We start from the raw sequence: 23,861 nt of genomic DNA on the forward strand, positions 1-23,861 counted from the left end.
ATGCAGCAGGCCTTCATCTCACATCCCTTCAGACTGATGACTGCAGCAACACGAATGGAACGGCAGCAGGATAGTGCCCATCACCACTATGGGTCCCAACAAAATTAATTTCAATCCCAGTTCACATGGCCGGTAGTGCTACATTATTGAAATGATACATTCAAACATCTTACAGCAGTTCATTAATTTCTCATCACTCAAATCCTTAAATCATAGAATCCCTAAATTGGAAAAGACCTTTGAGATCAAGTCCAACTGTACCTGTCCACTACTGAATTCTGCCAGGGAAGGTCATGGAACAGGTGATTTTGAGTGCTATCATACAGCACATGTCCTGCTGGCCATGCTGTTTCTGATACAAGCCAAGATGCTATTGGACACCTGGACACAGTGCTGGCTCATGTTCAGCTGGCTGTCAACCAACACCCCCAGGTCCTTCTCTGCCAGGCAGCTTTCCAGCCACTCTTCCCCAAGCCTGTAGTGCTGCACAGGGTTACAGGGTTGTTGTGTCCCAACAACAAATGTAACTTGAGGCCCATTTATGGTGAGGATATGTAAAGTCAGGGATACAGAGAGAGGGGAAAGAAATCAGCTGGCACTTAATTGCCTCTCCAAGACCTTTACAAATAATATGCCCTAAGATCTGTCTGGTGAGATGCAGTAATCTCTGAGGTGAAATGTACTAGGAGGTTTTAATTTCTAGGAAGACTGATGCTGTGTCTCATCCAAAATACCACTCTGCCTTTGCTATGGCCTCCCTGGTAGCATAATGCAGTCAGGGCCAGCTTGGAAGAGAACTCTTCGCTGAGTCACTGTCACTGCTTCTGATCTTAGGGAAACAACTACAGGCACAGGTCAGTGCAACTTAAGGGAATATATATATATGGAAGTGTGTACTTTATGAGTCACCCATGCTACTTACCATGGTACAGTTTTCCTTCACACCCTACTGTGGCCCCCATACCTGACTTTTTAGTGCTTCACTTTGAGTTGTCTGCTGTAGATGTCCTCAAGTTACCCTCTGCTGGAGGACAGCTCCGTGCAATGCAGAAGGCATCAATGCGAATGAGAAGGGAAGCTGCGGAAGGATGTTAATTATTCATATCTGCCAGTGAGGAGGGCTGTCCAACTATCTTTGTCAATGTCATAGAGCAAGGATGGGGGCATGGGGAAATATTAAGATTCGTTTCTGTCCCCAAAAGCAAAGCAGTTGAGAATTAGCTCCCTGACAAACAAGGGAGCTAAGAGCCTTCATACCAGATTGGGACCTGCAGACACATGTCACATCTCTTGACAAGTGTGCTTGGACTGCAAGAGGAAAAATGGAGCTCCACATGCTGGTGTGCTGCAGCTCCCTCATTTGTTGGTAGCAAAAAAGAGCAGCAGGATGCCGCCAGTTATTTCACTGCTGTTAGTCTGGTGTATAAAATACTGAACCGCTTCCTGGTCAGCAAATCATCACCAAGGACATCCCCCCCCAGTTGGCACCAACCTCTCCATTTGGAGGGGTGCTGCTAGCACAAGTTACCTACTCACACTGAGCAGCTGGAGGAGGACACAGTCTTCCAGTTTGAAAAAAGCAACTAAAGCTTGAAAGGAATCAGAAGAAAACTTGTCCAGGGCTAGAGGTGAGTCCTGTGCTCTGTGGGAGATGGTGATACATCAGTGCACTGCTAGACCAAATCATGATGAAAGTTCCCAAATAAATATGCTCAGAACTCACAAGGTCTTGAAGATATTTTAGTTACCCAGTTAAGCAGTAACAGAAGCTCGAATGACAAAACAGAGGCACAAACATAATCAAAATCCAAACCAAGCTGTGTGGAGAAGTATAGCCCAAACATACTGCTATGTGGACTTCCAGAAAAAGCTAAGGATCTGCAGATATTCCTTAAACTGGGGTGAGGTTTTAACTCCCATAATTTTCTTTCTTCATCACCCTTTGAGTCTCTGTGCTGGACTGAGTTTTAGCCAGTCCCTGAAAGCGGAGATGGTGGTGTCTTGCTCCAGTGAAACAAAGTGATGGTGCTTGGGTCCAGAGGACTACCTTGGTGAGCAGGGAAGTACCTAGCTTTACCCATCCTTGGGTACGACCACCACCACCAGTGCTTCCCCCACATCTTGGGAGTCTTGGGAGGACCAGAAATAAGGAGCAGTCATTCTGTGTTTTTTTCTTGAGCATCTACCACAACCAAGGAAGGAGTGGCTTCAGTTATGTCACATGGAGGTAACATTCTTAGGGTCTCTTATGGCAGCAAGGACATAGTGAGGATTTCCTGTGTAAAAGGCATTAGAAGGTTTTATTCCTAGCCTGCAATTTGTTGAGAACAAACGAGGGTTACCTAGCTACCAGGATAAGCCTTAGCGGACACCGCTTTTCCCTACAAGGTTTCTCATTTCCTAGCTTCTCCTTGGCTTCAGGACTGCGATTGTGCCTTGAAGCTCATGTGGGGGTATTGTCCAGCCAGTGTCTCCTCTGACACAGGGAGCAATTCTAGGGAAAAGAAGTAAAGGGAAAAGAAGTCTCTGAGAAAGCAACAGAGACGGGAGATCCTGGGGCCTTTGGAGGGAGGGGAGAGCGGCTGTTCTGGGGGCTGATTCACCAAACACCGCGTGCTCGGAGGCAAAGCAGGGCACGGGATCAGATCTCCCTCTTCTCGTCTCAGCTGGTGTCTCTCCCATTGTCCTACTTTCTATTTCGGTTTTTTCTTCTTTTTTTTTTTTTTTTTTACTTGTTTTGCACACGCTTTCCTCCTTCCCCACGTTCCTCAGACTGCCCAGAGCAGCTCCACGCCGTGGTGCCCGTTCCCCGCCCGCTCCTCAGGAAATCCCCATTCCCAGCCCCAGACCGCCGGGGTGACGTCACCGACCCAACGGCCCCACGAATTGGCTGTGGCTGCCGGCCAGCGGCCCCACCCCCCACCCCCCCCACCCGGAGCATCGCCGGGGGCGCCGCGGGGCACCGGGGGGGCTGTCCGGCACCGGGGAAGGGGATGTCCCGGTACCGGGATAGGAGGAGGCTGTCCGGTACCGTGAGGAGAGGATGTCCCGGTAGCGGGAGGAGAAGGGAGCTGTGCCGGTACCGGAGAGAGAAGGGGACTGTCCTGGTACCGGGAGAAAGGGGCTGTCCGGCTCTGGGACACGCCGAGCATGCTGCAGAAGAGCAGGGCTGCGGGCTCTGCCGTGTCCCTATCACGGGCCGGGGCTGGGGAGCCGCGGGCTGATGCGGCTGCGAAGGAGAGCGACGGAACACAACTTTCTAACGCAGAGACGAGAATCCATCCCTGGTGCTGGGACATCCCGGGGGAATGGGAGGAGCGGGCTCCCTAAGGAGGACAATAAACTCTGGAATGAGGGTGTGGGCTGCTGCTCCTCGCTCCCCCGGTCATTCCAGATGTATGATGACACCACATCCCACCATCTCGCTGGCTTATTCTTTTTCATTCTTTGTCCCCCCTTTTTGGTCCCCCCCCCCCCCCCCCGTATTTAGAAGACAACCAAAAGTAGAACATGTTCTGGGTGTGGCTGCATGCGATTTACCCAATAGCCAAAGAGGGGGGACCGCTGAAAGGGAAAGACAAAGCGTCTGCTGCTGAAGGGAGTGGAAACCGAGGGCTGCAGTAAGTGATGGGGACCTTATCTATTCTTTCACTGCTCCTCAAGGTAGTTTAAAAGTAGAAAAGAGTGGAGGAACATGATGAGGAGAAACTTTTCCTTGCATGCTGGAGGTGTGTGTGGAGGGAGGCTTAGCCACCTGCACGAGAAAAGAGATGAAGACTAGAGAAAGGAGGTGGAAAGATAAAGAAAGGAAATAGAGCTATATATTCAATTCAAAATGTTTCAGAAACACCTGGTAAAATGGCCAGATTAGGAGGGAGACAGGTGGGAGGGAGGCTGGGAAGACGAAATGGCCTGGAAGGGCAAACCAGGGCAGCAAGTGCAGAGTTTCTGTGCTCTAGGGGAGGGTATTTCAGTTCCTGCCTTAGCTTTTCCTCTGACTTCTCTCTCCTCCACAGAGATGAAGACCTCTGGAGCCTGTGTACTGTTCTGTCTCTTGGCAGTCTTCTTGTCCCCAGCTGGTGAGTCCTTATATCAGGGGAATGATTTCTTCTCCATCTCTGCCCTGTGGAGTTCCTACACAGGCTAATGTGCAATGACCTAAGGAGCAAGACAAAGACATGTAGATGGACAGTGAAGGGGGAAGGACTGAAGAGTAAAAGCAAGGTGGATATAGGGTTGTAAGGAAAAATTTAGGAACTGGGGACTGCTTCCCATATGTGTGAACTCTCCTGTAAGTCTCGGAGTTCCAAGAGGTGGAGGTTCACAGCCTCCACTGCAGGTGTTTTTGGGTAAGCAAAGCATCCAGGTCCAGAGATGAGAAAGAGGATTAGCTCTGCTTTGTGCTTACTATAGGCTGCCATACCATCTGTATTTGCACGATCTGCAGAGTATTTCCCACTGCTCCACACAACTTGTTCTGTCATGGTTCTGAAACATTTGCTGTCACTAGCAGTGTCTGCTGGAATGTCCCTGTTCCAGGCCACTCAGCTGCCAGGAGGTTTTGTACTTTTTTTGTACAGCTGTTTTGAGGAACCTAACCTCCATAGTCCAAACCACTCTCTGCTTTTGTTGTTGTTCCATTTTGTTGCTCTGTGTCTTTGTTTGCTTTGAGTTACTGTGGCAAAAATTCGTGTGGGATCAAATTTGTTAAAAAAAAAACCAACCACCCCCTCCCCCCCCCCCCCAAAGCAAAAGGTCGTCATCAAGCAGTTTAGTTGGAAGACTCAGGACAAACAGCAAAAGATTAATTTGGTGAATGGAAAAAGCTTTGTCCAGGAAAGACCATGTAGGAGACAGATGACTGTACCTATCACTTTCAAATCAGGTTATTCTTTGGTCCTCTACTCACACAGAAGCCTGATTCTGCTCGCGGTAGTGGACTTTTTCCTGTAAAGGTGTGCAGTAGAAGATGTTTTGTTTGTGACTGTGAAGCAGGGGGGAGAGGCATCCAAGAGATAAGCTTATAGGTGACCTACAAAGTTAGAGACAGAAAAAAAAAGGCTGTGGTTTCTATAATGCAGGAAGGAGACCCGAAAAGAATATTTCTTAGGTTTGTGTATTTATTTTTTTTTTTACTGTTTCTTGGGGGTTTTTTTTGTTTCAACTTGGAAAATAAGAATTACCAGCTGGTCTATCATTGTCTCTCTTGGTTTTGGATAAGCTACAGGTCTGGAGAATTAGGGTTGCAGTTTTAGACCTCAAGGATTAATTTAGTGCAACTTGGACAATGAAGTCCCATCATTTATAAAGCATATGACTTGGGTAACATAGCAGATATAAATTGAAGTGATTGATAATCATATAAGTCACCTGTTTTGTCTCCTCTCCTTATATCTGAAGGTATGACCTCACTTGCATCCCATTGTTCTAGAATCTGACCAGTTTTCTACTTATCTCATAGGGAGGAAAAAGCCAGTAAGAGCTGACTTTTCAATGTTAGGAAAGAGGAGAGGAGCCTCCCTGCTTTTTCCATATGACTCTTGTTTCAAATCTGGCACCGCTGGCCTCTGCAACGGTTTCAGAATTTGTGTCCTTCCTTTTGCATCAGAAACAAGTGAGACAGTGTTCAATATAATTTTTCTCCTCTGCTTGTTACTATTAAGAGAGTAGCCAGAACATGGGAAGTTTTTTTTGCTGCACTACATTGTACACTTAAGTTATTACACGTTTCCTGCTCTCTGGGTCAGTCGACAGCAGCTGAGCCCTTGCTGGCAGCTGGGTGGGGAAAGGAGTAGCAGGGTCCAGCAGCTCCTATCAAGCTGCAGTGAAGGATTGTATTGGGGTCCCAAAAGTACCTCTCCAGCCTGCACGTAACTGCTCCTGGAATGAGGAATTAAGACTAAAGCTCCAGACTGATACTTTTTGCCCATGCAGTGCTCCCATTATGAACAGAAAGCTAGAAGATGAGTTCATAAGACGTAGCAGGGTGAAATGTTTTTTGGGCTGGGCCTGCACTCATTCCCTGTGGTGCCCCATGTCACTGTTTTTTTCCTGCCAACTCCTTCCTTCATCCCACCCCAGCTATGCAGGCATTTTTCTCCTCTGTGACTAGCAGGAAATATTTTCCTGTTCCTGACTGCTGTGGGAAGCAGCTCACTCACCCTTTATATTTGTACGAACAAACAGTCCAGCTCAGTTTCAATTTCTCCTTTTCCACACAGTATGCACAGCCAAGCCTTCATCGTTCTCCCTGTCCAGGGCACCCAGGAGCCAAGAGGGGAAACACTTTCTGCTCTGTGCTCCATACTTTGGCAGATGATGGGCCAGATAGTTACTTGCCTAAGAAGTTACAAACAAAACCTGCAGCCTGTTTCTTACTGTGCCAATGTCTCAGTCTGTGACCCCAGGCAAATAACTTCCATTACTCAGTTTCCCCTTTTATAAAATGGAAGTAGGAATTCTGACCAGTCTCCAGAGTGGGGAGGCAACATGCAGTCTATTTTCAAATTGCATCAAAGGGGGTTTCAGAAATACAAAGTCTGGTAGCAGATCTGGAGCTATTTGCTATCTTGTCTCTGTGTCCAAACTTCGACTCTGGTGGAAGCAGCAGGATCAGGACCTGCTGTATCCACCAGTCTTTAAAGAACAAACCCAACCAGCAATGGAGTCTGAGGCAGAAAGCAGAGCATTTCTCCCTTCAGCAGAGAGCAGTGGTGACTCCTGGACTGATCTAATCTCATAACAATTTCACAAAGCCTGTGTGCCAGCGGAATCCCTTTCTGTGCTTTCTTCACTCCCCTCTTTTTTTCTTTTACAGACTGGTTTCCAGGGATGGTAAATGGGCAAGAACTGGAAAGTGCAACTGGTAAGTATTACAGGCATGTTATGCGCTAGGGACTGCTCATGTGACCCCGTTGTACTGTGTATTTACAACCTGTTTAATTACAAATACTGTTATTTGTTTCCTTGGCTCTGACGCTGTAAGCTTGCCTTTCAGTGAAGATTAAACAAGCCCTCCAAGACAACTGGCTAAGTGTTGTGTGTTCTTTACAAATAATTCACTAGAGTTGGGGTCCTGAACACTTAGCTGAAGTACATGAAGTTATGTTCACAATCAAGGGTTATGGGAGATCCACGAGAGCTGATAACTTCCTCTATGAGATGCTCAGGGAACTCTACTGCTGCTCAGGAAAATCCCAAGAAAAAGCGTGCAGAGGTGGCATAGTGTCTTAGCGGTTAGGCCATTTCTGTGACCCGATAAGATAAAATGAACATATGTTTGCATCATGCTTCAGCATCCAGAGGAAACACAAGGGTCTGCCTTTTCTTCAAACAGAAGCCCCTGGCTAAGCCATCAGACATCTCCCAGCTGTGATCCTGTAATGTGTAATACCTAGGGCTTCCTGGAAGCCAATCCAAAACATGTCCACCAAGCTTCCCTTTCCTTCCCACTCCATCATATCCATCCCAGCTTTGCCATCAATTGCCTTTCAAACTCACTCATGTACTGATGAATTTCTGCAGCCAAGGCTAGATTCTGGAGTTGACTCCCTCCTTCCCTGCAGTGGGTTCCTCACATATCTGTCCTACTGCTGCGGGAGCCATCAGCGCCTTCATTTCAGACATCTTTCTTTTCCATGGAGATGTCCACAGAGGCCATATCTGAGAAATCAGAATATAAATCCAGAGTTTAGTAAGGGTTGATGCAACATGTGCACTAAGAAATCCAATTCCAGGCCAGTCCTTGAAAGGGAGATGGATACAGGACCCCACTGTCTCACAAGCCTACCATTGCAGCCAAGATAATTCAACCTAGCGATGACCAGCTATGTAAGGGATCACAAAGTGAAAACAAGCTCTCTCAAGGACATTCTCAAACATTCTCTCTTTTCCAGGTGAGGTTGGCACCGACTCTCTTATCAGCACCTCCGGTAAGCTCCTATCTCTTGGCAACTTCAGGCTTCTCCTCCCCTTTCAGCCTTCACTCCTGCCTACATAGCCCCAGAAATTACCCATTGTGCTCAGAAACTCCTCTTCACTTCTTCTGATGTGTAGCAGTGCTCTTCCAGATTTTATGATTATCTGGGAGTCTTTTCTGTGCTCTGTGCAAAGGTGGATTTAGGGTGGCTTAGTGGCCTTTTCTCCAAGGAAATGTCAATCTCAGCTGTTGTACCAGGGCTCTCAAGCTCTTTGCACTGCTGGAAAACATGAAATACAAAGCTTATGCAGCTTGGGCTTCCAGAGAAGGTTGCAGGAAGGAAGAGACTGAAAGATGAGGGAAAGGGATAGGTCAGGTTTACCAGTTAACTGAGCAGCACTGAGACACAAGTTGCGTGTTTGCGTGTGCTGACAGCTAGCAGCCACACTTGAGTGTTCAGGAGACAGAGGTGGCAGAAAACCGAAAAACAGTAGTAAAGCAAACTGAGCAGTGGTGGGATGGGGAGGTGGAAGTATTGTTCTTTTAGTAGTCTTCCCTGCTGTGTGGCTATGTCACTAGGGGGCAGGTGGAGGACACTTGATAAGCACTAGTAGCATGCGATGTGCCTCCTTAGAGAGCCAAGCCTTGCTGTGGAAATAGCCCCGGGAGGACATGGAGATGATGGGAGTGTACACATTTATGAGATAGACTAATCCTGCCAAACTCACAATGGGCAGTGGAGGAGAAGACCAGAGGCTCAAGAAAGAGCATCCCCACTTTTTCCATGTAAGTCCTGTTTTGAATCCAGCACTGCTGGCCTCAGCGATGGTTTCCCTCACTGCTCCGGTAATCTCTCAAATACATTCCTCTAAGGTGGGAGAAATCAGGCAGGGCAGAGAGAAGAATATGGTATAGTTCAAAAGACAAAGGAGAGGCAGGAACACTTTGCTGTTACTGGGAAGTGTGCTCTAGCCGGGAGGGCTCATCTCAGGGTGGTGTCCTGTTCTCCAGGACAGCAGTTCCATAGCCTTTCCTTTGCCCCAGGACTCGTGATTAGCTGTCTAGAGTGTTGTGGGTCGGGCTGACCAGCTGGCATGGGACAACACTGGAGGAGAAAAGTGAAAGCACAGTGTTGTATATGCAAGGTGCACGATGTTCCTTGGGGAGAGGTGAAAGCAACTCAGTCTGTGTTCAGTGTGTGAGCCCTGACAGGAGGGTAGGAGGAGAGTAGATAAGATGTGGTGTCCAGATCAAACTGGCAGTGGCTAACCTACATGTAAACCTGAAAAGACCAAATGTGAAGCCTTTACAGCAGACTTTGGCTTCAAAACACTTATTGTTGAGGGATCAAGAAGAAACTCTTCACAAAGGACGTGCCATGGGACCTATCTCTGCTCTACAGCATTCCGTCAGCTCTAGGACACTCAGCATATTCTTAGGGAAAGCCAGCCTGCATTTACTCTGACAAGTCAGATAACATCACAGGATCGTCTATGAACCAGAGGTGGGATGGCTATTGATTAGGACTGGAGAGCCATTGACAGAACTGTGGGAGGGGGAAAGAGGCTGAAAGCACATATTAAGTACCTCTTTTTAAGAAGAACGCCTTCTCTTTTTCCAGCTGCAGCTGTCACACCACCTGTGCTTCTTAGTCCTGGTGAGTTTATTCTTGGTTCACAGCAAAATGTCGTGGACATCGTGTCCCCTTGCTTCTCCTTGCCCAGTCCCTTGCAAACCCAGAATGCTGCCCTCCTTGACTGCCCCTAACCCCAATCTGATGCCCAAAAGATTCCTTTTCTCCATGCCTTTTTGGGAGTTTTTGTGCTTCTGGTTGACACTACAGCATATGAACAGAAGTGTGAGGCCTCTGTAACCGTTGATGAAAGCTTGCGCCTGGCAGTTGGTCCTCCAAGTTCCTTTCCAGTTTGTGACGGGGTAAATAATAAAGCGTACTTGTTTACTGTGGAACAGGTGGGTTGCTTTACCAGAGGCAACAATAAAACAACCTCCTTTGACCCCATGATGTGGATGTTAAAGAACCAGTGGTCTGCTGATGCTGTTTCTTAAAGGAGTCCCTGTTACTTAGTAAGAGGCAGTCACAGGTTCCTTGGCTTCTTGTCTGGATAAGTGGTGATTGCAGCAGCTGAACACATTTACAACATTTTGAATTAAAAGTCAAGATGCCCTTACAGTGTAATTTGGAACAGCAGAGATAATGCTTTATGGTAAAGGTTGGATGGATTTTTAGCATTGTGGCTGGTTAGTTGGTACTAGATTCATATTGGATTTGTAGCTTCTCATTATGGTTTCTTGTCAGTAACAGTGAAATCTTTTCCACATCAGAAGTTACAATGGAGGGCTATTGAAAGAGCTTTCCAGTTATTTAAGTAAGCTGATGTCTAGCAAGGAACCATGGTAGGTTGTACTAACTTTGCTACCCTCTGTCTTCCAGTTCAGTCTGACAGTGAAACCACAACAGCTTCATCAGGTATGTATAAGTTTTCTGCCTGCACCCCCTCCCAGACCCACTTTCACCCATCCTGTTACCTCTCCAGACAGGTGCTGTCCCAAGCACTGAGCTTTGTCTCTTGGAATATTCCTTTCACCCTGTTCCTTGAGTCAGAAGTATCAGAAAATGACATTAGTGGAAAATGAGGTCTTCTCCTGGGTGGCATGCCCAGGAGGCAGATGTACTGGTGGATGACCAGACATGCTGTGACAATGTGCTGTTATGGTCAGTGGCCAAGACCTGGCATTTCAAAGGAAATACAAGAAAAACCGTCATAGTTAGCTACAGGGTTGATTGTCTAGAAAAGAAAGGAACCAGATTTTGGCCCTGAAGTATGAGATTGCAGACCTATTAGAAACACGTGTCTTAAACAACAGGCTGCAATTTATATTATATTTATGCATGTTTGTCCTCTTTACATCATGTGCCTTCTGTATTGAAGCTTCTCAGGGAGCTTGTTTTGACACTTCACTTGACTTTCCCTTACTTTTTTCTTAAGAGGCAAGGGGATCAGAAATGTCTACTTTATTTTCCTCTTCTCTAAACTATCCCCATCTCTGACAAGAGAGTGGAAAACAGAGGCTAGAGGCCTTCCCTAGAAGTCTGGAGGACAGTACCTGGTGATGAAGTTATATGTATACCAGTATGGGTGCACCTGCCAATGATGCTGGATTGCACCTCTGTATGTGTGTGTGTTCCCAGATTGTCGTGAAGAAAAGTTCCCTTGCACACGCCTGTACTCTGTTCACAAACCAGTAAAGCAGTGTATCAGCTACCTCTGTGTTACAAGGTAAGAAACCAGTAGTCCCTAAGAAAAGCCCTCAAAACTCTCCACAAACAGCATGTGCAGTTCAGCAGTTGTTTCCTTTGAGGACTAGAAGTTCCCTCAGGAGACCAGTTGGTGAGATGAAGCCTATCCTCAAAGGGTCCTTTTAGGGTGATTAATTAAAAGACTACAATAGCTTTTATCTATGCAGCACTAAGAAGCTGTTATGTTCCCTATCTTTTAATCCATATTTAAGGTATTTGGATGTTCAGTGAAGTCTTGATAAAGACTACCTTCCTATTGACAACAGCCTTATTTTAGACTGACTAGTTCTAAAAAATTAAGATTTTCCTTCTCAGTCAGTGAATGTACATACTTATTGCTTATATCCCTTTTTTGTTTCTTTGGATCTCTGTGCCTTTCTTTATCATCCTGGTGATCCCTCAGTGTGCGTCGCATGTACATAATAAACAAGGAGGTGTGCACTCGCGTGGTCTGCAAGGAGAATGAGGTCATGCAAGGTGAGTGATAGCAGTAGCAGCCATCTGATAGAGTCTTCTAGCTAACTAATTACCCAACCCCAGTCCATATGTAATAGTTTCTCTGATTTGGTTTGCGTGAGCTCTAATGCCATGCAACCTTGCATCCAGTACGCATGCCATGAAAAGCACTGGGAGGCAGATATTGTACTGCCAAGAAGTATGCAAACTCTGCCTTCCTCAAGGCAGATCATGCTCTACTAGCTCCAGATACACACTTATTCAAAGTTGCATTCTGTTGAGGTTAAAGAGTAACTCTCACTATTTCTAATCATGAATTGAAACAGGATCCAGTCTAGATTTCTAATATAGTCTTTGTTACAGCAAAATATGAGTGATTTTACTATGCATTATATAGGAATAAAGCCAGAGGAAATGAATAAAAGCATAAGGCCTCATTTGCTTTGCCTCATGTATGAGAATTCAGCAGTGTCAACAGTTTCTGTAGATGCACTGTTCTGGTGGTGAAGAATTTAAAGGAAACTTTAATTATCTGTCAACATTTGTGTGTCTGCTGTGTCTTCAGATGAGATCTGTCGCCAGCTGGCTGGCCTGCCTTCTCGACGTCTCCGCCGGTCTGAGCGACCCCTGCATCTCCCTTGCAGACAGCTCCTGGAGCACCAGCGCAAAAGGCCTGATGCTCTGTGAACTACCAACAGGAGGAGAGAAAAAGGAAGGGAGAGAAGAGAAAGCATCTTCCACTACCTACAGCCCAAGACAAGTCTTTCTTGCTTGTGATTTTCCCACCATTTCCTTGCTTCTCTACCTTCCCCCACATCCTCTTCTTCAGCTGCTGCAGTACACAGAGTTGCCTCGCTGCTAGTCTGTCACAGTGGCTGTTGTCATCTTCTAAATCTGTTGCTGAGGATGTAGGGTTATCCCTTCTTTTCTCTTGAACTCTGTTTTGCAGGCCATAATCTGCTCATTTCCCAGAGGTCTTTATAAATGTGCTGCATATACTCTTGCTTTGCCCCTGCAGAGAAACGTGCTGTAGTCTTCTTCAAAGACAGAGACACTCTAAACTGCATCTCGTGTGGAGGAGTGCAAACCTTTATGTCCTAGGACTCCTGGTCTAGGTTTCTTGCATGGCATCAGTATGAGTTCAGATATGGTTATGCTCAATCTGAGCCGCTCCAGTCCTCCTGAGCCACTGAGTTTGCTGTGTGATAGCACAGTCTCCTCCTGTATCTGCTGCCCTCAGAGAAATGAGAGAACTGGGACATGAGCTGTCCTCAATCCAAGACAAACCTCATTGTTCCTGTATGGCAGCAGATCATTTATAACTGCCTCTGGGAAGTTCTTTGTCTCAAGCCCATTGCCTCCCTCATACACAACTGCTAAGAAGAATTCTGGATTTAATATGCCATTATAGTTTTCTCAAGAAGATTACATTGGAACAGAGTGCTGCCTTTTCCCCTCCCTCCTTTCCTTTCTCCCATCCTGCCCCTCCCTTCACATTAAAGAAATCTTTTGATGCCCTTTTCAGGCAAGTTCCAGGGAGCAGGAGGTATGGCTGCCTCTGCTCCTAAACCAAAGAAACCCTGTGAAGAACCTGTGTGTCCTCGCAGAACTGGGAACTTGCAATGAATTACCTTGTCCTGGTGACCTGTTGAGGTCTTGCTACCTCTGCACTTTCCAGTTGCTGAGCCTGCTTTTAATGTCTCCACTGGAGCTCCTACCTCCTGACCTGGGAGCTCCTGCACAAAGCAGAAAGGAGTTGCAAATTGGAATGGGATGTGGGAGAAGATAATTATCTGGGATCCCTGGATTTTCCTGCAGGTTCTCTGTCTGTGCTGACCTGCACAGACCTAGGTGCTTGTGGGGAGGTAGAGGTATCTGCAGATATAAGCATAGAAGCAGGCCAACCTGGGGAAAAGAATTCACTCTGGTAGCACTGGATGTCTGTGGTCTACTCAAGAACTTTGCTTTCCAGATATATGGAAAACGTTTTTAACTATATGGGTAATGCTTGCAGCTATATGGGCAGTTTTCACTATGAGACTAGGTAGGGTAAGTGGGGAAGAGCAGTCTAAAGTGTATTCATCACTCTGTGTGACTCCTAGTGGCATGATTCTGTGAGGCATCTGAGCTGAGCAGCTTGGCTTACTGCAGCAGCAGATCAGCGAGACCTCTAGGCCCTGTAAACACTGTTCCCAACAGAAAGCTAGTTTGCTAGAGTTTGCATTCACACCCTTTGTGTAATATACTCTGCTGCTGTACTGAGTATCATTCAGCTTGCAGGAGCACTGCTCTGCTGCAAAGTCAGGGTCACAGTATAGGGGACAGTTTGCTGCACAGAGGCAAAGGCACAGATGCCTCCAAAAAAAGGCAAAACAATGCAGGAGCCTCTCCCTTGGACTCAAATTCTGCTGTATGCAGCAAGAAGCTGTTTACAACCTCTGTGTAGGGTAAGACGCTCCTGTGTGGACAAGAATTTGTTTCATATAAGGTCAAAACTGGCCATAGATGGGCTAATTCTCTCTATATTAATCCAGTGTACAGAAGAAAGACTTTCAAGCTATGCAATGACTGGAATTTCATCGTATGCACAGAGTCATAGCATCCCTACACAGAGGATGATACTTCTCTTGAGTACTCAAGGGTCATGAGACTAGGAAAAGAGGAGAAATTTCTCTGTACTGAGGGTATGCACATTCCTGTAGAGAGGAGGGCACTGAGAGCTTGATCTCAAAGACATTCAAGTTACTGGCAGACACCAACTTCTGTGCTGGGATGCCTGTGGAATTGGCCTGTGTGGAGGAAGGTAGGATGGAGATGAGATGTTAGAGGGAGCTCTTGGAAATTGGACTAGGCCAAGACTCCACTCTGTATCTAGAGTTGAATGTAAGCTGATATAAATATAGATATATAACTGTATAACATAGCTACTGTAGTGTATATAGAAATCTAACGTTCATACAGTTTGGGGAGTGGTTAGAAAGCTTACTGTTTCTTGTATTCAGCAGGGACAGGAAGAGGTGCTCCTCTCCAAGAGAACAGTTTTAATACTAGAGCCCATATAACGCACACAAAAATATTAAAAGAAAATTTATTTCCTGTTATTCTTGGCAACTCTCATGTGTTTGGGTTTATTTATCTCTAGCTGTATTTCCTCCGGATTTGTGGGCAGATTTGACTCGAGCCCAAATCTGTCATTTAGACCTCTTTACTCCTTGCTAGCCCAGTCCTCAGCTTCCAGCCTCCCTTCACTCATAAATCACAGGTCTTCCTGAGAAGTCATTTTGTTTTCTAGAGATACAGAAAATTATCTTCAGCAATTTTTTTTTCCATGGTTAGTTGTGCTAGATTTTCCTGACAGTTGATAGCTGCTGAGCACAGGGATAACTCCTTCCAGCCCATGAGATTTTTGCTGACAACACATCTTTTCACTGTGCGTGTGCCATGACTTGCTGGTGGAAACCTACCATCTCCTAGTAAAACGGTAAGATGACTGAAGTGAGAGGAGAGCTGTGATAAATCATCCCAGAAGCAAAGAAGAATTTGACCACTAGAGCCATTTAACTCAGTAGTGGGAATAAATGAAAGACTACATTAAAAATTACAAGTCTAGGCCAAAAGGATTAGGAAAATTTTTCTTTGACTGAATTTCTGACTTCTGCATAGATCCATCAGGCACTAACTGTACATCACATTGTGGTTGACAGGATGGAGCACTCGGAGCATGGGGAACTCCAGGCAGTATCTTCATGTGCAAGCAGTCAAGTCTGCATTTAGATGGTATTTCTAGAACAAAAGGAACTGTGGCCCAAATTACTCATTATACGTCCTCTAATAGTGCCCCATAGTTCTTCAGGACAGGGCCACACAATGCAGGTTATTGCACAGCTCTGTCCCCTAGAATCAGTGCTTCTTCCTGGCTAATGCTGCAGAGCCCCTGTCTCAGAATCTTAAAATAGGAAAAGCCTCAGCCTAAGTGACTATAGATGTTGCTCGCATCTACACAGTCCCACTTATGAGCTTTTGGCCTTTGCAGTGTCCTATCAGCACGTTCCACTGGCTGTGTGAGCAGAGTACACCATACATTCTCAACTTTTCGTAATTCAGTTTATTCCTCCATTTCCTTATAGCACTTGGGTCTGCAGACAGGCTTCCCCATGTCATTAAGCACTTATCCCATATAAAGGCTTATCTCCACTGCCATTCTGACCTGAATTGTCATGGTGCTGCATTCCTGGCCTCTGGATGTTGCCTGTTATCAGCACCTTGCTTATGTTGCCATCTGCTTTAAACTGGAGAAATGGTTTTAAGCTCCAACTAGGTCTGTTTCTCAAAAAACTTGGACTAGCCACAAAGAAATTTGCTGCAGAATCATTTTAGAAGCATGATCTAGAGTTTGTGGCTGATTGTCATAAACTTTTCAGATGTGGAGCAGGAGTTAGTGGCCTGCAGTTTCTTCCCACACAGTGGTTGTTCTTTGCTCGTTTTGCTGTCGTGGCTCCTGAGCACCGATCAATGTTACCACTTTGAAAGCTGCTGTTTCAAGGCCATGGTCCCCAATTTGATGCTTGGTCCCCAATTTGAAGTGGTGCCTCACTTTGCTGAGCATATGGAGCTGGAGCTCTCCAAAAGGGAAACTGGCCACACTGAGGGCTTTCTGCTGCACTTGGAAAGCAAGGCTTGTCCCACCTTCCCATGTCTCCTCCTCTTTGTTCTCTGCTTTTCTTATTTTGCAATAAAACCCAGGCTTTGTTTTAGTCGAATATTTCTTTTTGCTATTTTTGTCAATTTTCTGCACCTTCTTTTTCTGTTGTGTTCATATGTTTATCTTGGAGCAAGAAACATGCTGAGGGAGGACAGTAGGGCTGAAGTGGGATGGCAGGAAAGGTGGGTGCTCAATGAGGTGACACATGACATTGCCAGATGGGGTCAGGGAAAGTGCTTGGCTCATGCCAGTTCTTCTTTTCTCTTGCTCTCTGGTTCTCACGCACTGTAGCTCCATTAGCTGCCAAGCTCAGATTTTCTGAAGGGATGGACATGGCAGTCAGAGCAGGGAGGGAAGTATGACACCTCAAGTCAGCTTGTGCACTGTGGGAACAGCAAATGCATGTCTTGAGGTGGAGGCCCCTGGTTGCAGAAACAAAGCAAAGAGGAAGAGCATGGGGAGGCTGTTTGAAGTAGCTGCTATGTCACCTATAAGCACTGTGTTGTCTGGATCTTGTTCACGAGAAACTGCAGCATGAACAAAATATGCTGTCATCAGGCCTCTCAGCTTGGAGGGATCCATAGTGCTGGCTGGGCTGTGGATATGTCTTTCATAGAGGGGAGTTGTGCTTGCAAGCCACTCAAAAAGAGCCCTTCTATTTCCTAAAGAGTAGCTGGACTGAAACCAAAAGGGATTTTTGAAAAAGTTTGGATTTTTTTCAAGAAAAGAGATTTCAAACGTGCATGATCCCGTAACATTTACACCTGGCACCACATGGGCTGTCATTTAATCATAGAATAACAGCTTGGAATGGACCTGAAAGATGATCTGGTCCAACCCTTCTTGGCAAAAGCACAGGCATGGTTTGGCAGTCTATATCCAGTTGTGAACAGACCGTTGACTGGGACATAGGGGATCTGAATTCCATTTCTGAATCTCCCTTTCACCTCTCGCTTTCTGATCATCAGAATAATGCCTTTTTTCCTTCTATTCTCTGCCATCCTTAGTTCTTGTAATGTAGCAAGCTGGTACAAACTCCCACAAAATAGAGAGCTGGATTTTAGTCCAATTAAAAAAGAACTATTAAAAAAGTGGGTGAAATGTCATTAATTAATTGGATTGCCTACTTTTGCTTTTAATGTAAATGATTTTTCTAAATAAAAATGGTTTCAATAACATAAATTATATCAGTTAAAATGCAAGCTGCATCTATTTGTTACTACTACGTTGAAGTATGTAAAAAAGGCTGAGTTGGTGAAAGTTATCAACAGAGTGAAGCTTCTTACTGAATGCTGTTTTGGGCCTTTTACTAAAATTGCAATTTCCATACAAATACAGCTTGAAACAAATTAGACATTAAAAAACAAGATAATAAACATATGTGATTCAATATGTCTAAATAATAAGTAGGGTGAATATATGCTTAAATATAAAAATAAATATACATGAAGCTGTGCATTTTTTAAATAAATGTTCTTATTGAGGTAGTATACCCTCCCAGTTAAGATCATAGATAAAATTACTTTGGAAGTTAGCCAGCAGAATTAACTTCAAACTGATCACATTGCTCAGAGCCTTGTCCACCTGAATTTTGCAAAAGTCAGCAAGAATGGAGAATCTACAACCTGTTCCCATCCTGCATCATATTTAAAAAGAAGAATATTTTCCTGATGTCACATCAGAAATAACTTTTTTGCAGCTTTCACTGTTGCCTCTGATCTTTTTGCTGTGCATCTTTGAGCAGACTCTCTCTCTCCCCTACAATACTGCTGCAGAAAATTGAAAAAAATATCAAAAATATTTAATTCATACAAAAGCTGAGTTTTATTGCAAAACAAGGAATTTTAATGATTACAAATAATTACTTTCCTTTGGGGAAACTGATAAAAAATGCAAAACATGATGATGATAATCAATGGCTGAATTAAAGGATTTACACTCTGTGTCCCTGAAGCAGGACACTGTCTCTGTTCATACAGTTACCCATACTTCTTGTGCACTGCCTTCTCAGCCTGAGTCCACTTTCAATTTCTCTGCCTTGGGCTGGGTAACTTTGGGTTTCACTGTTTCACCCTTAGCTGTATCTTTGCCTTTTTTGGTCTGTCAGCTTTCATATTCTTTAAGCTTTTGATTGCTTTCTTGGCAATGGTGGCTGCCAGTTTCTTGGATTTCCTTCAGATTTCCTTCACAGCCATGTCAAATCCAGGCTTCATGGCAGTACCAGTCAAGGGTCAGCTGGTTCTTGGCCTTTGCTGCCTTCTTGGCACCTTCCTCTTGTCTTGTAGTTGAGTTTAAAAGAGCTAGAAGTACCAGGTCCTCTTGTGCTGCCTTTGTCCAGACTCTTGAGACCCAGCCTGTTGCAGCTGTTGTCCTTCTGAACTGCATAGGCTTCAATTCCCTACCAGAGTGGTGAAAGAAAGTTCTTCTGTGCTTCTTGGAGACCTCATTCTCATAATCAGTCCTTCTGGAGACTGGAGCGTGACGGATCTTGGTCCTCCTGCCACCTGCTCTGCTTTCTTAACCAATGCCTTAGAGTCTGGAGCATCAGTGGCATGTGCAGCAACAGCAGTTGCTTCAAACATGATGGCCAGCACAGCCTACCACCATGACCAAGGTTTTGGTTTCAAGCTAATATGCATGTCAGCATGCCACCTCTTGTATTAGGTGCCATATACATACAAAGCCATTCCATGTTGAAGGCACTGCTGTGGCATTTACTGCTCCGATTGTTCCCTTCTAGCACCAAGGTCAGACAGGAGAAGAAAATGCACCCACTAGAAAATGCTTACACCTGCTATGTCTGTTGTCTGGTATTCAACAAAAAGCACAGATCAGCTGGAGAAAGCTACTTTGGCCGTTGTTGTGGATTAACAAATAAACCTGTTTACTTCCACAGCCTCGACTTAGCCTCCAGCCTGGTCCTTGCTGTAGAGGAAAGGTTCGAAAGAGTTGCTTTTCTGTCTGATGCAGTGTGAATGTAGTTGGTCCTGAGACTCTCAACACCGTGGTCGCAAGTAGTTTTCTCATGAGCTCTGCCCAGAACCATCGTTACATCATTTCTCTTGACTCCATTGTCCTTTAGCTGGTACCTTTGTAGTTTCTCTCTGGTTTAGTTTAGGAATGGCATCTGAACTCTTCATAGCCTCTGCAAACCCCTTTGCCATTTCTGTTCCCTGAGAATCCCTAGTGGCACAGCTTCAGGGTAGATTTTTTTTTACTATCCAGTCTGTGAGCATTTTTGGTCTTGTTACCAGTTTTCCAAATCATGATGGGACCAAGTTAGCCACCTTAAAGTAAATGTACTTGTGCCCTACCCTACCTGCACCTGCACAGAAATTATAGAAGAGGTGAGCGGACATGGTGTCCCCTTGTTGGGCAAAGGGAAATTAACTGGTTGTGTATGTGAGTACAAGAGCTCTATATTTTAGCGAGATATATTGTTTTGGGGCCACATCTGAGTGGGAAGCAGAAGCAATGCTACAAGAATTGTCTAAAACCAATGGGCAGCAGTGAATTAAAATTTCTGATAATAATAATAATTTGTAATCCTTAATTTCCCAAGGTCTTTGTTTCCCCTTCAGATTCTTCCTCTTCTTTCTCTCTCTCCTCTCCTTTCTAAGAGCTTCTCCCAGCCTCTTCATTCAAGCAGAACTCATGCTTTTGTTTGGAACGCTATGAAATTAGCTAGGAAGTTCTCAAACTCTTGAATACCCTGTCCTGCCTGGGCAGCTGGCTCAAGTGTGTCACAACTGACCTCACTGCTTACAGTAGAAACTTGGGACTCTCCTAAGCAGTCACAGCTGGAGAAATAACTGATGCTAACAGTCAGCACAGGCAGGCAGGGCAGTGCACTAGCAAGGAAAGAAGACAGAAAAGATACCACAGCAAAGGAGAACCTCATTATGCAATGAGAAACACTATTCACTTCTTCTCCCTCTCTCCATTGGGCTCAGGATGGGTCTCCCATTCCACCCCCACTATCAAGAGCACTGGGCCCCTTGAAGAAGATCAGGGTGTTGGGAGCAGACTCTAATTGTACTACTTGAGAGTTCGGCATTAGGGGGTAGAGGTTAGTGGTGATATGCCAGTAACCTGGACGTGGCTGGGGATGAGAGCATTCAAGCAGCTCTGAACTCTAGAAGAAGACAAGAAATACGCTATCTTGAATCTTCTGAAAGTGCTTGCTTTGTAGGTAAGAAAACTTGCTAAGATGCAAGAACACTGCTCATGAGTGCTTCCAGCCAACAAAGACCTGTACAATTGCAGGGAACTCAAGCCAAGGAACACGTAACATGCTGCTCTTTGGTGAGCTCCCAAGTACTTCTCTCCCAGACGCTCCAGCAAAGGACTTCTCCAAAGACATCAGGGAAATTAAAATTAGGATTTAGCACCCAGGCCCCAGGTGCAAGACCTTTTTGCACTGAGCAGCATGAGCTGCAGCAACTGCACAAACGGGAGCTAATAACAGGCAACTTTGGTCTGTGAAACCATAACCACAGCTAGAAGGTGAGTCTCATTGTGAAAAACTGCAGTGCAAAACTGAGTTTCTCCCCGTGACTAGCAGATGATTGCAGCAATACGTAGCTAATGACTTCCATTAAGGAGGGGGAAGATGTGATTGGGAGCAGAGTCTGGGATGCCCAGACCAGGGGGCTGCACTGTAGAACAGAGTAACACTGGAACACAGCCTGCAACTCCCTGTCCAAAAAGATGCATTCTCTAGGTCTGCACAACAAGAAGTCAGAAGCCAAGTCAGATGGGCAGGGTGCACTGCAGGCTGGAGCTGCATGCACTGCTATGGGAAGCAATGAGGTGCAAGCAGCTCTGGTGGGTACTTCCGCACCCCCAGCTATCAGCACATGGAGCGTGCATTCTCCTTTGATCACAGACTCTCTGTATTTCCTAGTGTAAATGAGAAAAGCTGCTAACTATGTCACAGCCTCAAACTAGAAAAGATGCTTAAGGACTTTTAGTGCAAGTACTTGGACTTTGGTCACATTTCTTACCTACATTCATGATGGGGAAGCCATTCATTTGGTCTCAACACCTTTCTTCCCTTCCTGCTGGTGATCCCAGCAGGTGTCAGCCACTGGTAGCAAGGGATGGGACTGCTGCTGCCTAGAGACATGGTAGGGGGAGTTAATATGGGCGGGGAGAAAAAAATTCTGGAGTCACAAAGGCAGGATTAAGGGTTATTAGTTCCTATAAGAAGCCCCAGTGTGGATCAGCAGAGATCTGCAGGGCAGGAATGAAAGGCACTCACAGGACTGTGGTTGAAAGATGTGTACTCAATTCAATAGTTTCACCCTAATTTGCCTCATTCCCCAGCACCAAAACAAGCTCAACAGTACAACAAAAATAAAGCATGAGTCAAGTCTCCAGGTAAAGGTTTGCAGTGCAAGCCTGGAAAGCCAAATTACTAGCAAACCACATAATACCATATAATCTTAGTGCACACCCAGCAGCCTGATGCCCTCAATTCTGTGTCAGTGGCATGATCTACAATCCTGCAGCATGCAGCAGTGCACAGCATGGGGGTCCAGGTTTCATAAAATTCCCTTCCCAGTGGCACTCCTACGCATCTTGAACTCCTGCCTTCCTCCGACTTCCCTCTCATGACCTGGCATCCCTGCTCTTGTCTAACTTAGATGCAGCCTCAGTGACACTCACCCCACAGTGCTTTAGATTTGTGTTTTCAACTCCACCAACACACACTCCACACCCAGTGATGTCCACCCCACGCAGTCCTCATACATCCTCACAGCTTTCATACATCTCTGTGGTGCTGCATATTCTGCAGCACAAAAGGCAGTGCTTTGTCATGCAACTACTGAAACCTTCTCCCCAGTCATGGCATCTGCAGCTGCATCACAAGATGAGTTGGCAGCTCTAGGGACTTTTGCATTCCTTTGCCTCATGTCCTAGACAGCAAGCTTCCTCTCCATCTAGTGCAGACTTTTATCTTACACCCAGGACTGGAGTAGTGGGAGTGGTCTGCCTGGCAGAGATGCCTGCGCAAGTGTGTTACAAATGCATTGCATCTTTAGTTCAAAATAGGGTGATGAATCTTTGTGAAATGAACACAGAATATAATGTAATGTTTGTATAATAAGTAAGTATTTTCATATATGCTTACACTAAATAAACGTATTACATTATAGGTGCTTACAATAAATAAGCACTTCAGCTTATCTATTTGCCTGTGTCAAACTGCAAAGAACTCTACCATTCCCCTGCTTGAGGTCTCTGTGCAAGTCACTGTCTGTGGTGCATCAGCACTTGTTGAGCAGAGAAAGTTTTTCTGCTTGAGGTTTTCGCTTGAGGTGAGGGGAAGCAGGTATCTGCGTTTCTTTTGTTCAGTGTATGAACCAATGAACTGGCAATGTTGGCGCTTGTTTCAAAAAGCGATTTCTGAGCAAAGCGTGACTGGAATAAATAAATATATATTTATCCCAGTACACACCAACACATGACTTCCTGTTGACTAAACAAGCAACCTCTCCCCTTCTTTGAGGCTAGGTAATTTTTTTAATTATTCACCGCATTTTCGTTCTCTGATTTCTTAGCAGTTTGCTTTCTGAATCTTTAGTAATAGTAATGGTGATATTCCTCTTCCCCGCTTACACCTGAGCACTGCTTTTCAGCCTGGTGTTATTTTTCCTGCTGTTTTCACTTCAAGACAGGGAATAGAACCCTAAGCACAAGAAACCTGAAGGGATGGTAGGGCATCTTCAGTGATCCTTATAAACCAGAGCAGTGTCTCTTGCTAGATGGCACCCCAAACACACAAGTGCAGAGACCCTTTCTAGCCTTCCCCACTAGCCTCTAACTAACCTAGACTTTGATCAGATACAGAGATGGAGTCACCTTCAGTAAAACTGGTTTTCTCTTCAACCCCCAGTTTCCTCTACAAATAAGTTTGGACTGAGCATGAAGGAAGGAAAACTGGAGTGGTCAGCATCTTTCCTCACATATTTGCTCTCACCATATCTTTTTGTTTTCACAAGAGCAGAAGTGAGATCTGTTAATGAGCAAGATCTTACTTTGGCAAGAGAGTACAGCTCCTATTTTAGGCAGTATTGCATGAAAGCTGAGGGTCCTTCTTGAAAAGTCACCCTAGACTTGCTCTGAAACTCAAAAACACTCCACGCCAACACATTTCTGCTCTGAGGATCAGAGCTAGAGGTAGAGAATCACACCAACTTTGTTACTTGCACCTCCAGTGAGAGGGAAGTTAGCAGTCTAAAGGAAGGGCATTAGAAAGCCTACATCAGTACACACAGAGACCTGCCAAAGTGTGACATAAACGTAGTTTATCTGTTCTTTCATTCTATATTTTTATCTCTGTGGAGAGCAAAGACTCTCAACATTTAAGAAAAAAACAGCTGATATTTTAAACATGGAAGAATGAATTCCACTTACAGGCAAGATCAGAGAAAGGATCTAGCTAAACCTTTTATGAGACT

The 23,861-nt window shown here is 45.2% G+C and overlaps 1 protein-coding gene across 1 annotated transcript; it reads left to right on the forward strand.

The window, feature by feature from the left end:
- Positions 1-3,499: 3,499 nt before the first annotated feature.
- Positions 3,500-22,479, forward strand: MFAP5 (microfibril associated protein 5). Its single transcript, XM_009562444.2, has 9 exons — positions 3,500-3,620; positions 4,017-4,079; positions 6,818-6,865; positions 7,896-7,931; positions 9,540-9,575; positions 10,371-10,406; positions 11,130-11,217; positions 11,641-11,714; positions 12,259-22,479. Exons 2-9 carry the CDS (start codon positions 4,019-4,021, stop codon positions 12,378-12,380), a joined length of 501 nt encoding a protein of 166 aa, XP_009560739.1. The 5' UTR covers positions 3,500-3,620; positions 4,017-4,018; the 3' UTR covers positions 12,381-22,479.
- Positions 22,480-23,861: the final 1,382 nt, after the last annotated feature.

The sequence above is a fragment of the Cuculus canorus genome, chromosome 1, assembly GCF_017976375.1.
Source record: "Cuculus canorus isolate bCucCan1 chromosome 1, bCucCan1.pri, whole genome shotgun sequence".
In the NCBI taxonomy this organism is placed as follows: Eukaryota; Metazoa; Chordata; class Aves; order Cuculiformes; family Cuculidae; genus Cuculus; species Cuculus canorus.

What these genes read in the sequence shown, in the direction of transcription:
- MFAP5 (XM_009562444.2), top strand. Translation starts at nt 4,019, where the DNA reads ATGAAGACCTCTGGAGCCTGTGTACTGTTCTGTCTCTTGGCAGTCTTC. An exon ending in AGAACTGGAAAGTGCAACTG is followed by an intron (nt 6,866 to 7,895) that starts GTAAGTATTACA and finishes TCTCTTTTCCAG; the next exon opens with GTGAGGTTGGCACCGACTCT. An exon ending in GGAGAATGAGGTCATGCAAG is followed by an intron (nt 11,715 to 12,258) that starts GTGAGTGATAGC and finishes CTGTGTCTTCAG; the next exon opens with ATGAGATCTGTCGCCAGCTG.